We start from the raw sequence: 16,347 nt of genomic DNA on the forward strand, positions 1-16,347 counted from the left end.
TGGTGGGAAAATCCACTTATCAGGCTATGCGGGCATAGCTCAAGCTGCCCCTTCACCCTCGGACCCGGCACCGGCTCAGGCGAAATCGCAATCCCCACCAGCCCGCACGACGGCCTGACCTTCTTCTTCTCCTCCGCCTTGCGAGGGAGCACGCAATCAACTCTGAACCCCCTCCGCAGCGGCACCCCATCCACCACCTTGCCCGACTTCGTCAGCGTCACAAGTGCGACCCTTCCCACCTCAGACCCAAGCACCACCAGGAACAACTCTGGCACATGGAGCATCATGTGAATGCGCTCCGAGCGTATCTGGCTGAAATCATGTACTGGCTGGCCCAGCCCCGGCGCCAGAAATGTCAAAACGTGCCTGAACACCGGCCGCGCCAATGTCCTGTCAAAGGGAACAAGTTCGAGATCCGCCGCCGAGGTGCGCAGCAGAGAATAGTTCTTTGGAAGCGCCCCGAAATCGTCCACCCGTGCCAGTTCCGCCCTCTTTTGCCTGTCGTTGCAAATCCTGGACACCGATTGGTGTGTCAGCGGTGGTTTCCCCGGGTCCGGAGTCTCTCCCGACATCGGGACGATTTCTCGGCGTAACTGAACCTCGTCGAATAAATCTTTGATCGCCGAGGACCTCGAGTTTACCGACCTGTTAAGAGCCCCCCATCGCGTGGTCGACACCGCATTGCCCATAGGAGGGTTGAGCGCCATGCTCGGAATGAGGCTGTCGTCGTCATCCGAGTCCGAGTCCCCGCTCACGCTTTCCCATTCACTCGACAAAGATGAGCTGCCCTCTTCAGAAGGAGCTGGACAACCGCCGGTAGCTAGATTATGCAGCTTTTCGTAAACGGTAGAGTTGGCGTAAGGCCTGTTTCTGATCATGTCGCCCACATTGACGGCAAGGTCCTTGACGTAGTATAGCCCACACGTGATGTCCAGGACATTGGCTTTGGGCTGGAGAATCTCCTTTGCAGTCACTCCCAATGTTTCGCGGGCACTTTTTGTCGGTTTGAAGGCACTGCCAGGAAGAACCATGACACACCATCCCCGAAGGTACCTGTGTGTTTCCGAGGTGGCTGGTATGACAACTGGCCCGGTTCCAATTTTCCAAATGTCAAGTAGCCACACCACCCCCCAAATGTCAATAGCGGCTATCTTGTCCGCATTGCCATGCTCGTCGTCAAGAAAAGACACGCTGGGTATGTTGTGGCCACTGATGCCAAGCGGCAAAGTAATCTTCCACGTCCTCGTCCTCGATTGGAAATGCTTCTGAAGCTGCAAGGCGGTTTGTCCCGTCCACAACTCGGGCGACTCGTCGAGCTCATAAGCGTCATCCTCCTGGTCCTGGCGAGGGAGAGCAAACGCAAACACAGTGACCTCGTGTCTGTTGGATCCAACCGCAATCAGGCGAGACTGCTGATGAATAGCTAGACCCCACGCCGAAAGGGTAACGTTCTCGTGAAAGAACATCCTGGGTTTTGGGGTAGATCGAGAAAAAGGCCCAGCCCCGTCCTGCTTGGGGTACGTCTTGATCCAGTGCACCAACGCGTGTGTATAGTAGGCTCCAATGTCGCCGTCGTCGCACGCAAACAGGACGATCTCCAGGTTCCCCAGATTCCCTACAATCATGTTATTGATTTGGTGAGAAAACCTCCTGTCGAGCTCTCCGGGATACAAAGCCGCGAGCTTTGTGGTGGCCGGGTGAAGAATCAGACATGGCGGCGGTAGAATTCGTGGTGCTCGCTGCGGCTGGTACACGTATATCTTGTCTTGATAGGCTGCAAAGTAGAGGTTGTATCGCTGTGACAGGGCCGTCAAATTACACCGCCCGCTAGAGCAGTGAGGAAACGAAGGCGTATTTGACGTTGTTCCTGCCTCATTTGCGTCCGCCAGCCCCAGCCCCAAGGCCTGGACCGGGCCCATCATGCTCATCAACTCGTTCGCAGACATCCCGATCAACGAAGGCAACCAACCGGTGCCGGCGGGATTGGCATTATCCGACTCGTATTCGTCCTCGTCATCGGGGTAATCATCGTCCGCGCTGTCTGCGTCGTCTTCGTCGAAATCGAAATCGTCCCCGACAGCCGCCGTGTTGAGCATGTCCACATGGGCCGTGAAACTCTCACGGATACCAGGTCCAAACTAAATGCCCATCAGCAAATATATTCGAGCTAGTGATCAATCCGAGCTTCGAGGCTCACCCTGTTCTCCGGAGTCTGGACATGGCACACCGGGTGGACGTAGACTTCCTCGTACCCCGCCTCTGTTGGTTGCTCGGTTCCTTCGGCGGCGTTCATCATGTCCTTGGAAGAAGATGAGAACATCGGGGTTGGTGCGTGGACATAGCTGAAGGAGACTCCAATACGGTCAGAGAGAGAAAAGTCAGAAAGCTCAAAAACTGTGGTAAGCGCAATAGGTATGTTTGATCGTTGCAGGAGCTCTGGATCGGCGGCTCGCAGGCGGGATGGGGAGCGTGGGAGGTCAGTGCCAGTCACGCTATCGATAAGCGTTGTAGCTAGGGAGCTACTAACTAGAGATACGTCACTGCGGGCCACCTATCCATACCTTGATGGACACAAACACACACTGTGATGCTCTACACCCTCAAACAGAGACAAAAGCAGTTTGATAAAAATCCCATCACATAAGCATCCATAGCGCGCCTCTATGTAACCAATCTAACGCTGCCAATGGTATCAACCACATCTCCAGAAACCCAAAGCAAACACCCCATGCCAAGTCAAATCCGCTTCAACGCCAATACACATATACAAAGCGCTTACAACCAATTTTATACCTTCCCCCCAACTCCTAACCCAATGCTTATGTAGGAATTCCAACTTCTCTACTCATGCCCAATCCTCATCAACTCCGTCATATCCTTCATCCTGTAATCCAGCACCGGCGTCACCCAGTCATCCTCTACAAGGCAATACGTCTCCTTCTCATCGTCTTTTGGCTTCCTCGGGTTGATCGCCCAGTACCCAAAATCGGCATCAATACTCTTCAGATACCTCATCAAGTTCTCCCAATAATTCGCATCCCCCCTCCCGGGCTCACTCGGCGCCCCAAACTCCCCAATCCACACCGGCGCCACGTCCCCCTCGACCAAATACCCCCAATTGCTCCTCATAGACGCAACAAAACTCGGGTACGTTCTCTTGGAGTACCTCCCTTCAAGGCTCCCCCACCCGCTCCAAGAATACACATGCGCCGAATACACCACTCTATCCTCCACCTCCAACCTCACTGGCCTAGTCCTCGCCCCCCTCAAATCATTCCCGCTCTCCGTTCCCCCAACAATAATCAACCAATCCTTCTTCATTTTCAGCAGTCTGTTCCCCGCCTTTTCCGCCGCACTAGCCCACCGATCCCAAGGCATAGTCCCCCAAACCCCCCTAACCTCATTCCTCAGATCCGCCCCAATCACCAGCTCATTCCCCGCCAACCTCCCCATCACCGTCTCCCAGTTCCGAATCCAATCCTCCTCCGTCTGCCTCACCTTGCAAACCACCCCCGGCAACCAATCATTGCTCCAGCTGGCATCGCAAGGATCCGCCCCGCAGCACCAAGTCGCAGTCGTAATGTGATCATTCACAATCACCGCGATCCCCTCCTCCGTCAGCGCCTCCACACAAGCCACAAACACGTCCAGCGCCCTCTTCTCCATCAAGTCCGGATTCTTAGCCAGCAGGTGCGGCAAAATAGTCGGGTTCTTGACAACCATCTCGTCGCTGTAGGGCATCCGGACAGAATTGAACCCCAGCCTTTTGATTGTTTTTGCTATTGCTTTGCGGTGTTGAATGTCCAGCCCGCCGGGGATGAACAACTCATCCGAGGCGCCGTACCAGTTCACGCTCGACAGCTTGAATCGCTTGCCGTTTTGGTCGACAATGTTGCGGCCTTGGGTTTTGAGGGGGAGGGCATAGTTTGATAGTGGTTGGGACTCGGTTTCTTTGGAGGCGGTGGTGGTAGAAGAAGACAAGAACGAAGCTTCGATGGGTGCGGGGAGGGGTCGTTGGCTGAACAGACGGGCGTCGGGGGAGGGTGTCCAGGGGATGGCGAGGGCGGCTTCGGCGCGCCAGAGGTGGAAGAAGTATGTCCCCAGGATGAGGATGGATAATAGTGTGAGGAACATTGGTGGCGGTCGGGACATGAGGGTTCGGCGTTGGTTTGGAGGCGGAATCAGTGGAAGGGGAAGGAGGGAGGGCTTTGAAGTGGCCGTTGTTGTTGTTGTTGTTGTTGTTGTTGTTGGTAGCTGTCGTGATTTGGTTGGGTGGTGGGAGTGAGGTGAGTAAGCTGTGTAAGCAATTGATCCAAAGAAGTCAATGGTGTAAATTCTCCGTGTCTGCGTCTGCGCCGCCGCTCGGATGGGGGAGAGACCGTCGGTATGCATATACAACGCGGTTAAGTGCCGAGTTGAGTGTCTTGTTGCCCAATGGTATTAGTCGAATATCAGCCTCTTGTGATGTTTGAATACGCCATAATATCCCAAACAAGGCAAGACAACCAAAACAATGTAGAGTGCGGCTGTTGGACCAAGTCTATAAGCAGCCGACGCGGATGCCCCGGGAGTTGGGAATCTCAGCACACAAGTCAGGTTCGTCGCCAGAATCGGAACGAAGCAAGATCAGAGAAAAGGGGGAAGCTGTTTCTGAAGGCGAGGCCCGCGCTGAGCGAGAACCGGGAAGGCTGTCGCTGGCCTCTCGAGGTGAGGAGGCCACGACACAAGCGACGACCGTGGAGGGGAGCTGGATGGTCCATTCACAAGCTGCAGGGTCTCTCGACACGGCAGGTTTTCCCTGTCCAGCAGCCGCTTTCACCAGGCGGGAGTTGCCCGCACCGGCGCCCACCCACCAGGCCCACAGCTGACAGGGCTGCAGCAGCTCAAGCGCAAGCAGCCGTTTTGGCATTCTTGGCGCACCCTCTTTCCAGGATTTCCCCGCAAACAGCATTACCTTTCCTTGATAGGAGCGTTGCTTTTCAAGAAACAGCGTAGCACAAGTCCAGTTCTGTCAACGTGATGGCACGAGGTTCTGATAATGATGATGATGGCGATATCCTCAAGTTCAGATGTCGTGATGTTCGGCGGTAGCGAGTCAGTCACTCTCTTTGGTCTTCCCCCCCCGAGCGACTCAATCATTCCGTAATACACCTCTCAAATATAGATACTGCCTTCTCCCCCTCCCCTCTATCCCCTCACACATCCTTGGGACCCATCTTTACAGCACTTGCAAATCCATTGTACACAAATAACCTAGGTTTGCTCTTTCAGCATTGGCGGCAACTCATGGTCCGTCGCCCAGTCGATTCTCCTCTATCTGGCAAGTATTGTACAATAATTGATGCAAGAATGGCGGTTCTGGCACGCGTATATGTCCGCAAAAAGGATTGTGCTAAATATGTGTAGTGAATTGAACCCGGGTATCCTTCATTTCCCAACCCTCCTCCCTCCTCTTTAGTTTTTGAATATTAAGTAAGGTCAAGAATATATTTTAATGATTGATTTTTTTTATTTTGGCGTTGCGTTCGTCATCATCTTCATAACCTGTTCATGCCCAATGGGTTGACATAGTTGTTTGGGTTGCCGTCTTGGGAATAGACCCCTGGTGATTGTCCCCGAGCATATGTCTCTGTGGGATCCCAAGTCACCGTCGCTTGTTGCGGTTGTTGTGGTGGGCGTGGCGAGGAGAATGATCTCGCTGGCGTGTGATATCTCTGCGTTTGACCGAAAAAGTCGGGCGTACGACGACCGCTCTCGGGGTCTTGGTTATGGCTGTGCATGGTAGGGCTCCCCATTCCTGATCTGGCCAGCGTGGGGGAGATCGGAGTCACTACGGAGGGTGTTACTGATTGTTCCATGACCTTCCCGGAATCGTCCCGGGATAGCATCTCGTACGAACGTGTATCTTTCTTCAGGTCGTCGAGCCGCGCATCGACTGAAACAAACTCTCTCTTGCTCCGGCTAGGGGAAGAGATCAACAAATCACGCCAGCCCGTAATCATGGACCAGCGGCCGAGGAGGAGACAAAGCCAAATGCCGTTCATCTAAAGAACAAACCCGTGTTAGTAAAAGTGTGACCTTCGTGTGACAAACAGGGTGGTTAGGAAATTTACCCCGAGAAGGAAAAGAACAGCGCCAACAGTTGGCATATTGACCACCAGGGCACTTGCAAGCTCCAGGCAGGGCTCCTTATCCCCACCGTTCGCGAGCAAGCAGAGAGCCCAAGGACGAGCAATGGTGCTGTCATTCTTGACAGCCTCGACAGTGTTGTCTTGGAAAACGAAAACGACGGAAAAGAAAATGACATCGGCGATGATGATCAAGACGATAGCGATACCTCTCCACTGCAGCGCAATCACGCGGCGTACGCGACGATAGGCCTGCTTAGGAGTCATGGTCCGGATGCTGTTGGTGTAGGATGGCATGTTGGAGCCCTCGGTTGAAGCGCTGTTATCGGCCAACGATGCGAGGTAAACCTTGATGCAGTAGCCGAATGTCGCGAACTGAATGATAATTGTCAGGCCGGAGAAGACCAGAAGCGGGATCCAGAGATCGGCAAGACTGTTCTTGTGGTTGATATGGCAGGTCTGTCCGAATCGGAACGACACACCGCTCAAGAGGAAGGCGAGAACAACGCCCACACCAGGGAGGCCCCAGCCGACAACCTGAGCAAACCACATAAAGTTGCGTCCCACAACAAGCTGCCAGCAAATCTGAAGGTGCAGGGAGAGCGCGCGCAAGAAGACCCAAAGTACACCTGCCCATCCTCCCAGGATAATAAACATGCCGGATGCCGCGCAGACTGAGCTCGTCTTCATCGAGTTGGGTGTAATTGCGTCGAAACATTGTTCGGGCTGGGCTGCCAGAGGGATAACGAACCCAAGCTATCAAGGTCATCAGCATGTTGACCCAAAATCAGCTTGCAACAGCGGCCGACCTACATTCATAAACACCACTGCCGTGGTCAAGGAGATACTGAGATAATGCCGGAAAGTCTTTTCAACCGGCAGCACAGCCCAAGAGAGCAGGAGGAAGACGCAGCCAACTGTGCTCACGACCGACACCCAGTTGGCCGCTTCACTCATCGTCTCGAAGGTGTCTGGGTAGGCCCATTGTGTCATGGGGCACGGTAAGCAGCACGTTGCGTCTAAGTATGGTTGGCACACTCTGCCCTCAATAACTGCACAGGCACGAGATTAGCAACGTCAGCAAGTCCACCGAGGACAAAGCCGTGACTTACAGCCGCCATTATCAAAACCCGCGACGTTCAAGAATGGCTTTGGACATTCAACCTCTGTTCCGTTCGACATCTTGGCGTCTCTCTGAATGACCGACGTTGTCGGTACTCCACGTGTATTCCACAATCCGATCCACCCACTTTCAGTCAATATCCCCCGATCCAGATGGCCGGGATGATATGAGATGTCGATCGTTCAACCTCCAGACTGGGATTCCTAGTTTCGATTCCAGCACAAGTCGAATCCTCCAGTCGACTATTCGGCCACGTGAGTCGGTGGAAGCTATGGTGATATGGGCGCGCGGATGCAGATCTAAGAATCCATTCGAGCTCGGAATCCAGTCCTAAATGTTTCGGTTCGGTTGCTATATGGCGGTACGAGGACGTCGGTCTCGGTAAAACAGATCAAGGTGGAACGTGGCGCAAGGAAGTACCACGGCAAGATTGTAAGGGCCCAACGTGGTCTGAACTGGGGAAAAAGGATTGTTCGTTGGGATGGGCAAAGGAAGGGGAAAAGAGAAGAGCAAAGTCACCAGAGAGCAAGGTGACTGGCCGGGTCGCGTCGGGGTGTGGGACATATGTACATTGGGGGACGAGCGGTTCTCCTGGTCTCCCGGTGTCGAGATGTGCGACTGGGTCTTGGGTAGCATCGAGACGCAGCAAGAGTCTGGAAGTCCACACGAGAGGGTGACCTCGGCCAGGTTGGCCGCCGTGGACTAGCGGGGCGTTGTTCCATGAAGCTGATCGAGGGTCATCGCCCTGCCGCTCCGTCCAAAAGGTGCATCTGCCCCGAAGTGGCATCCGAAAGCACGGCCTCTCATTGGGGGAGGACGAGGGTTTTCTCGTGGATAACCGGGGGAGGAGGGTCCAGTTGCGATGGAGGGGCCGAGAGGGGGAGGGTGTGGATTAGTGTATTAGCCAGGGGGGGCAAAAGCCTGGGCGTATGGGCGTGCAGAAAGGACCGGCTGCTTCGAAGTCAAGCCACAGCCATGTCCCTGGCTGCCTGGATACCCAGCCGACCCGCATTCTGGACAGGGGCTGATGGCAGGGGTCCATCTCCACTCCCTCTTCCATTCCGCTTCCCACAGTTGCCCAATTAAGCAAGTGGGAAGAGCTCTCCATGAATAGAGACGGGACAACGGAATACGTGTTGTGGTAAAAGAGGCCAGAGAAAAGAACTAATTGAGAGACGAGTGCAGTGTGAGCCGAAGACGGACATATACTACATGATAATCATGACACCTAGCTGTACGATCGCTGCCTCAGTGGCTGATGACCTGAGATTCGGCCGAGGAGGCCGTTGACTGCCAGCGCCGATGACTGAAGCCCACGACCGTTGTGGGGGCTGAAAGTCAGGTTGAACAAACTCGAGATGTCTCAATCATCTCCCAGCCAAGTCTCGCACTTCAACGCTTGGCTTTCTCTGTCAAAACTGCCAACTGCATATCTTGAGATCAGGGTGTGGAGCGAAATATATTGCGGATTGGGCGTGTGAGAAACAGCTCCATCCTCGCCGTTTTACTGTCGGTGGCCGGGTGGAGTGAATCGATCCTTCCCCGCGGTGAGCAACGTATCGGACCTCTCCGATCCACCCAAGGTCCAGAAAGTCTCTTCATTGTGCCACTGACGCGCTCAGGAAGCCAGAGGCTGCGCATTCTGTGTACCCAATCCGCATCAGTCGTGATGGCCTCAGGGACTGGGCAGTCGCAGACGCCCCATTCCGTACCGACAGCCGGCATATAAAGAGTTCGGTGCTTACAGTCAGTCTTTGTAGAGGACGGGAGTTGGTTTCTACAAATCTACCAACCACATTTACGCCACGATCCCGTCTCATGTTGTACATACGGGGGCTGCGCCGCATCTTTTTATTCTCGCGGGAGGCGGAAACATCCTCACTTCTGCAAAAGGTCTTCACCGTGACAGCCGTCGGTGAAGCCCTAGCGGACCTCGTGTTGGCTTGTTCTGCACGAAATCGTCGTTCATGCAGGTGCCATGGGCGGCTGGAAGCGACACGCACCACCGTTCGACAGCCAAGAATGCTCAAGACCTTCGCTTCCATTGTTCCAAACCCTCCCACTACTGCATTTTCTGAGAATAGCTTCAGTGTAATTTCATTATGCGACTTTTGATTAACAACAGATTGAAATTCAGGCACCGCCAGCATCAGCTATACAACCAAACCCAGACGTGCCAGACTGTTGCAATTCTGACATCGGGACAGAAGCAACTTGGTTGATGATCCGTTAGCCGGGAGAGTTGCTTTTTTCATCGTGAACCCTCCCCAGCGGAGAGAAAGTCGCCGCTGAACCTGGACTGCCACGAGACGTCCATAACCATCGCGTCTTGGCTGAGAAAGTGTTGTAGGGCATTGGAAGAACAGGGTGCGTCTGGATTCATGCACACTGTGAAATTTCAAAAAAGATCACTCTTGACCAATCCGGGCAGTCGCTATTGCGCTCAGACAGTTCGGCTATGCCTGCCGGGCAGGAACCTACAGTATTCAACTTCTTGACTGGCCTGAAGAACTTGGCGATTGCACCATTCAGGAGCTCTTGTTTTATCCTCAAGATGATGACCCGGTTTTCTGTCCCCAGGACCCCATAACGACGAAGCTGGTAAACGGCTGACAAGACGGCAGAGAACGCATTTCATAGGCCACATTATGTCCAGAAATCCCACCGACTGGTTTCCGTCTCAGCATTTCGCAGATCTTACTTGCATTTTTCGTTGGGTTGGAATCGCATCATGTCCGCACAAGAGGGTGTGGTCCGTTGCGGGTAGTCCACACCACCATTTCCTAACTTGTACGCAAATGGGATTGGCTGATTTACTCGCTTCCCCAGGTGTGTCCTGAAGTCCCGTCTTCACACAGCCCTCAACCCCAGCATTGCATTCTCCCGAAATTATGTCTGTTCCTTCGATGCGAAAAAAGGGCACTCGATAGTGCTTAGGAAGTCTAGGCTCGAGGATAGATCAGGGCAATTCCAACATTTGTGCAGGGCATGGCCAACCCTCAATCGCAGGCGACCGTTGACGCCAACAACCCAGCCAAGCCTTCTCAAGACATTATCATCGTGTGTTCGTCAGGTTCAACGGCCAACAAGCACCAAACTTAAAAATGACGTTGTCGGCTATCCAGCCAGATCATGGACCACATACACGGAGGGCAACATCCTCCCATAGGCCGGTTCTGCCCGCCTCTGTCACAGAGACCACCCGGCAGAACTGTCCCAATCATCACAGGATTTGCCGTCCCGCCAGCATGGCCCTTCCCCCGTTCCCCACAGGTCGCCCTGAAAGCTCAGAAGTCATGGGACTTGAGCCACGGCGCGTACAATACCAGCCGAACGAAACCACGTTTTCATTTTTTGAGACTACCTACCTTACCACGACGCCGATTATCACTCTCGTCATCAGTTTCACAACAACTTCTGTTCGTTTCACCCCAAAGCTGATGTCACACTGTGAAAAGGTTACCGTGGGAGCGTGGCCATCGGCCCGGCAAAGGCTGCTGGATGTTACAAGACGGCATATCTCCAAGACCTTTCTGACATCCAACATACGTAGTGCAGTCAGGTCCCAACCACTCGGTACCTAATTTGTGGGCTTCGTGAGGCCAAAAATGCCTTGTCCAAATGAAGCAAACACCGCTGTTGGGCGATACAAATCGGCATGAAAGTCAAAGATGCACTTCATACTTTCGCTAGCAGACCTGGCCGTTTAGGTTGACGGCGAGGACCAACTACCGAGCAGTGAAGACAAGGCGGTGCCTGCATATCATGGTACGAACCACTCGTGATCCTCAGCACCAGAACCACAAGTCTGTGGCGATTGGAAAACGGCAGTTGCGCACCCAACCAAACCCCCAAAAACCAGTCACCTTCAACATACGAGGCCATTCCGAACGGGCCAGGGCGGGCCGGACTCATCGACAGGCGGTTTTTAGCCCGCCTCCTGAGTTTGACGCCCTCATGCTCTCACGCCCTCCCCGAGCCTCCTTGACCGAGCAATAATTCCCTCTCATTCATACAGCCACCACCAGAGCAGCTGCCTGCATATTGTTGATTCTTGGTCCCCGAGGCCAAACTCTGGGCAGTCTTCACATTCACCGTCCACAATCTTCTCATCACAACATGTGCTCCCCCAAACCTCGGTCCAAATGTCAAAATATTGTTTTCCTCCTCGCAAGCCCCTCACAGCTAGCCACACCACGCCTGCGCCCCTGATGTATGGCGACGTACCTTGACGAATCTGGGTGTGGATAAGTGCCATCATTTTCTAGGTGAGGTTCTAGAATTCAACTTGTTCAAAGACCAAGAGCCAGGGCTGGACGGCAGCTAACTTGTTCAGAGCAAACCCCGCTGTCCTCCCCGACCCCAAGAATTTTGATGCGCCTTTGGTGGGTCGCTGACAATGACCGTGGCTCGGTCAACTTTTTGGAGGGGAAAAATGCGATTCTTGTTGGTGGTGACAGGTGGAGGGGAGGGGCTGGGCCGAGGAGAGTCCGACTCATTGGTTCACCTACCTGATTAGGAAGGTCAGCTAACAGCAGCAGCAAGCCACTCGCGACATTCTCTTTTTTAATTATTCTTCACAGGTTCCAAAAAACGCCACTATCATCCGCTCTAGCCATATCTTATCACGATTCCCACTGTTGCATTTTGCTCAACGGTGGTGAGGTGATGATAGTCCTCCGCGGTGAATGAAGGTGGTGTAATTCCGATCGTCCGGTTTATGTCTTGGGGACAATAAAAGTCAAACAGACCGTTGGTGCGCTTGTCATCATGAACCATATGAGGGCACAGAAGTCTTTTTTTTTCTTTTCTGCATGGTTCATACGACACAGTGTTTGGTTACAGTGCGTGGGGGCTTGGGTTGCGTTGAGACCCCTGAAAACAAAAACACCAACGACAGTGACGGTTACGACGGCATGGGTGATGCATGGCACTTCAACTCAGCACTACATACGGTGAGACGATGGGACGGTGGTGGTGGGTTTTTTTTTTCTTCTATTGAAAACTTGCAGTTGGAGCTGATGCAGGAACCGACAGGAACACTCGCATTGCAGGTTTGGTAGTTGCATTTGGTAGTGTCTTGACAGTGGAGGCGATTACGGTAAGGGAAAAGAGAGAAAGTTTGGGTGGGTTAATATAGGTCAGACGCCTGAGAGGGAACTATAGAAATCCGGGTGGGTTTTCCCAAGCGAACTGCTGGTATGTATGGTGTTTAGGTTTGGCTATGGGATGATGGGGACTTGTTGACCATGAGGTAGGTTGATCAATCTCAAGTCATCCTACGACCTCTTCGGTCAGTCAACTTAAACAGCGTTAAATCATAATAAACCCCAATACATCACGTTTAAATTCCCCTATTTTATTTCAGACTCCTCACACCATCTCATCTATACGACATAGAAACGCTCCCGAAATTCATCATTAACGAGACAACCGCAACTCATTCGCCGCCAAAGATGAGTATCAACGACAGAAAACTCTCGGAGATATTCTAACTCACCCATGCAAGTGACAACCCCATTCATCACAGTCGTATTCCCAAATGAATATAGCCTGAAGAAGAACAATCTTTTGCGCACAGACTGGAACAAACTCCGACACACAGACTGGAAGGGACAGCAGAACAAACACACAGACATCATCATGCCAGGAGGCTCTTCAAAAGATCTTGGTAATGTATCGCTTCCCGGAATGCCGCGCCTGTTTCCTCCTTCTTGTCCCCGGAGGGGAAGTCTGCAGTTTGATGTTGATCATGATACTTAGCCGGGTAGGGTTCTCAAGCTTCACTTTTGTTTCGTGTAGCTTTTTGCGTCTTCTCCCGGGCTCGTTTCTGCTGCAGTTACGATGCATGTCTCCGTCACCGTTGCATCTACTGTATGTATGCTGATGCCCTTCGTTTCCCAGTTTCGGCAGAGGCATTCGCTCGGTATGCATCTACTGCCGGGTAGGTTTCCACCGTGTTTCGAACCTTTGCTCGAGATAAACACCATCGTCGTCACTTTGCTACAACGTGATGTTCGGTGGCTCGTGGCGGGTGGCTTGGTGTAGTGTTGCACACCCTCCATCGGTTCTGTTTCGCCCTCTGTAGCAAGTCTGCCCAGGAAGTCTCACCTTCATCCCAACTCTCAAGATGTGTCGTTGCAACCGACAACAACATCATCACCACAACCCTCCATTACACAGCCCAGCAGTGATCAACAACCCCAACCCCCTTCCTCCCCATCACCCCGAAAAGAAGAGCCGATCAGCCGACCATGTATGATATACCTCGCGGTGTTATCGCATATGTATTCTGCAAGGGGTACATCAAACTCCCTCTTCAGTTTAGCAAGTTCAACATGCAATACAACATTGGCATTCTTCAGCAACACACTCAACTCCCAACAAAAAAAGCAAAAAAAAAAAAAAAAAAAAAAAACGGATAAAAGGCAACAACCGTTCCAAAAAGGCAATTGCTCTCTCAAAACAGACCCCCTGTGATGAATATCACCAAAATGAAAAAAGTCTGAGCGCTGCTGCTCCCAACGATGAGGCTAAAAAAGTGACAGATATCAAAGGGGAAAGAAGCAAAACCGAGCGCGACGACACTACGGACGCAAAAAAACACGTGTGGCCCCTGTACCGTCGTCGCGATAATCCAGCGAAACCTTGACCCCGAGATTCATCGGTTGGTGAGTCCTGTAGCCGGGAAGGTGAAGCCAGTGAAGTGTGTTCTCGGCGCCTAGATGTCCCATCGGTGGAGTCGCCCGCTGGTGGACGGACACACGCTACCGGTAGCAGATTCCGTGCCTCTTTTCGATTGATTTATTACGTACTTCGTGTTTGATGAAAACCACCAGAATGTGTGTGCTGCTTCTTGATAACATTTACTCCGCAGACTTGGCGAGTTTGCTATCGTGCTGTATCATTATCGTCAACTTCGTCTTTTCTAGCATTTTGTCCTGTTAATGCCCTGCCTCCCAGACCCGACCTCACCTGCCCCATCAGCAGAAAGCTTGTTCCCTCGAGCGCGAAAAAAAAAAAAGCAAAAAGAAACCCTCTCCTAGCGCCCCGTCGCGATGAAGCACGCCGTCCAACGCCCTTCGCCCCGCAATCTTTCCGGATCCGAGAACGGGCACTGCTGCTGCTCGCTAGCTTAGGGTCAACGGCCGATATTGCGGCATGGGGTAGGTAAGCTACCCTAACGATGTTCGGCTCATGGTCCGACGACACTGGCCTTGTGGACGCCGAGAAAAACCCCAAGCAGGGGGCAGGCACTCCTGTTGAGAAGAGGGGTTCATCATCTGAGACCGACGAAAAGGGCTCCATGTGAAAAGCATGTGAGCCAGGATGTATCTCGCCAGATCGTAGATTGATCAACGATAAAATTGCGCAAGGCAAGTTCAAAAACCCACCCGGCGAATGTTTCGAATGATCAGCAAGAGACTCCAGTTCTCACGATCCTGTCCGTGAACATGGAGCCCATATGGCGTGGTGTTGTATTACAAAGGGGTGCGCCCGCGCTTTGACAGGTGGGGAGGGAGGCAAACGTGTGGAGGGTTGGGCCGAGAACACTACTCGTCGCGGACATTTGTTGCTGCTGCCTCGTGAGGCTACCTGTCGCCATCTAGGACTGGAAAGACTGTCCGGTTCGCGTGGTATCCTGGGGCTTATTGTTGCAGGACAAATTGGGTGTGTCGTGTATTACTTTCGGTCCGGTTCCGCAGCCCCGGGAAAGGGAGTGAGCCAGCCGGCTTCTGTCCGTCAGTGACAAGAGAACCAACCTGTCTCCGAACATGGCTGCGGTAGCATTATAGGTGACCACCGTATTCTGCGAGTCTGTGGTGAAGAGCAGTCCTTTCGTGCGAGAATGGCCCGCAGTGATCCAAGGCATTGCGACGTTGAAGAATTGCGGATGCCACATCCGAACAATGGGAAAATCTCTCCCCAAATGAGACCACTTACCTGGCAAGGGCCTCCTGATTCGATCTCGCGATGGACCAAAACAGATGGTGAACGGTCGATCATGGGCGGCTCCAGATCCGGTTTGGTACCTATCTTGTTAGTGAACGGCATGATAACGACATGCCGCCTTGTGCCTCAAATCAACCGGTATCAAGGCTGAACGAAGCCTCAGTAAGGGATGACAAGCAGGACGATGGGTCTTGAATACTCCTGAGTGGTACCATGGTTCTCACTTTTCGGGTTTCTGCGTCCCCTGGCTCCGCCAAGGGGCTCTCAATCCGAACGGTTGGGTCCCCCGGCAGCGGATGTCTTTCCATGTTGATGCTGTCCCGACGGTCAGCAAATCCTCTCCCCAGTACGGGTTCGTAGAAAAGCGGGGTGAAGCCAACTGGCAAGAAAACTCTGAGGCGCGAAGGATTTAGATTGGACGGCTTCTTTAATGACAGGATGGCTGGTCTGTCCTTGATGGCAGCGAGGGTGAGAAGAAGATTGAAATCAAGGTTGGTCAAGGGCGCTGGAGAATTAAAAGCAAAACCAAGGAAAGTACGGTAGGTATCTAGGCGTGTTACTAATGGTGGATTTCTTGAGTTGAGGGAAGGAATGACTTGACCAAGGACACCATGGACGACTAATACACAACAACGTAAACTTCCTAACCCTTAGCTACGTTATAGACTATGTTCCTCATGAAGTGTGAAATAAACTGTGCCACCAGCAGGAAGGAAAAGGCTGACGCAGTGACCCAGAGGCGGCTCAGGGGCAACCACACATCACACAAGACACACGAGTTCTGAATGTTCATGATTTGCATTTCCCAGGAGTTGATCCCAAACCAGAAATAACAAAACAAAAATGTCCCCCACACTGAATGAATGGCCGGGGTAGAGCCCATGTGCCAGAATCAAAATGCCAAAAGCGCCTCCCTCCTTTCCTTCCTTTGTTTCCACCAGGTATCATTGTCTACTGTTGATCGACCAAGGAAAAATGATTAGAGCCTACACTCACCAATCTCCACTTTGACATTGACCTGGTAGAACCATTTCCAATCCTCCTTTTGTTATGATGTATGCTTATGCCCACCAGACCATGATGCTATAGACTTGAAAGAAAAAAACTACAGTTTAAAAAACGCCCATGATGATGCCGAGTGTT

At 52.7% G+C, this 16,347-nt stretch overlaps 3 protein-coding genes across 3 annotated transcripts; all 3 read right to left on the reverse strand.

The window, feature by feature from the left end:
- Positions 1-2: 2 nt before the first annotated feature.
- Positions 3-2,320, reverse strand: PODANS_1_2840 (uncharacterized protein; the record flags this gene model as incomplete). The annotated part of the gene is made up of 2 exons (XM_001912444.1): positions 3-2,138; positions 2,198-2,320. Coding segments are annotated over 2 exons (2,259 nt in total), but the record flags the coding sequence as incomplete, so codon positions are not given.
- A 521-nt stretch (positions 2,321-2,841) lies between these two features.
- PODANS_1_2850 (uncharacterized protein) lies at positions 2,842-4,134 on the reverse strand (the record flags this gene model as incomplete). The annotated part of the gene is made up of 1 exon (XM_001912445.1): positions 2,842-4,134. One exon carries the CDS (start codon positions 4,132-4,134, stop codon positions 2,842-2,844), a length of 1,293 nt encoding a protein of 430 aa, XP_001912480.1.
- A 1,403-nt stretch (positions 4,135-5,537) lies between these two features.
- Positions 5,538-7,310, reverse strand: PODANS_1_2860 (uncharacterized protein; the record flags this gene model as incomplete). Its single annotated transcript, XM_001912446.1, has 5 exons — positions 5,538-5,830; positions 5,900-6,044; positions 6,114-6,884; positions 6,942-7,180; positions 7,241-7,310. 5 exons carry the CDS (start codon positions 7,308-7,310, stop codon positions 5,538-5,540), a joined length of 1,518 nt encoding a protein of 505 aa, XP_001912481.1.
- Positions 7,311-16,347: the final 9,037 nt, after the last annotated feature.

The sequence above is a fragment of the Podospora anserina genome, chromosome 1, assembly GCF_000226545.1.
Source record: "Podospora anserina S mat+ genomic DNA chromosome 1, supercontig 1".
NCBI classification, from domain to species: domain Eukaryota; kingdom Fungi; phylum Ascomycota; class Sordariomycetes; order Sordariales; family Podosporaceae; genus Podospora; species Podospora anserina.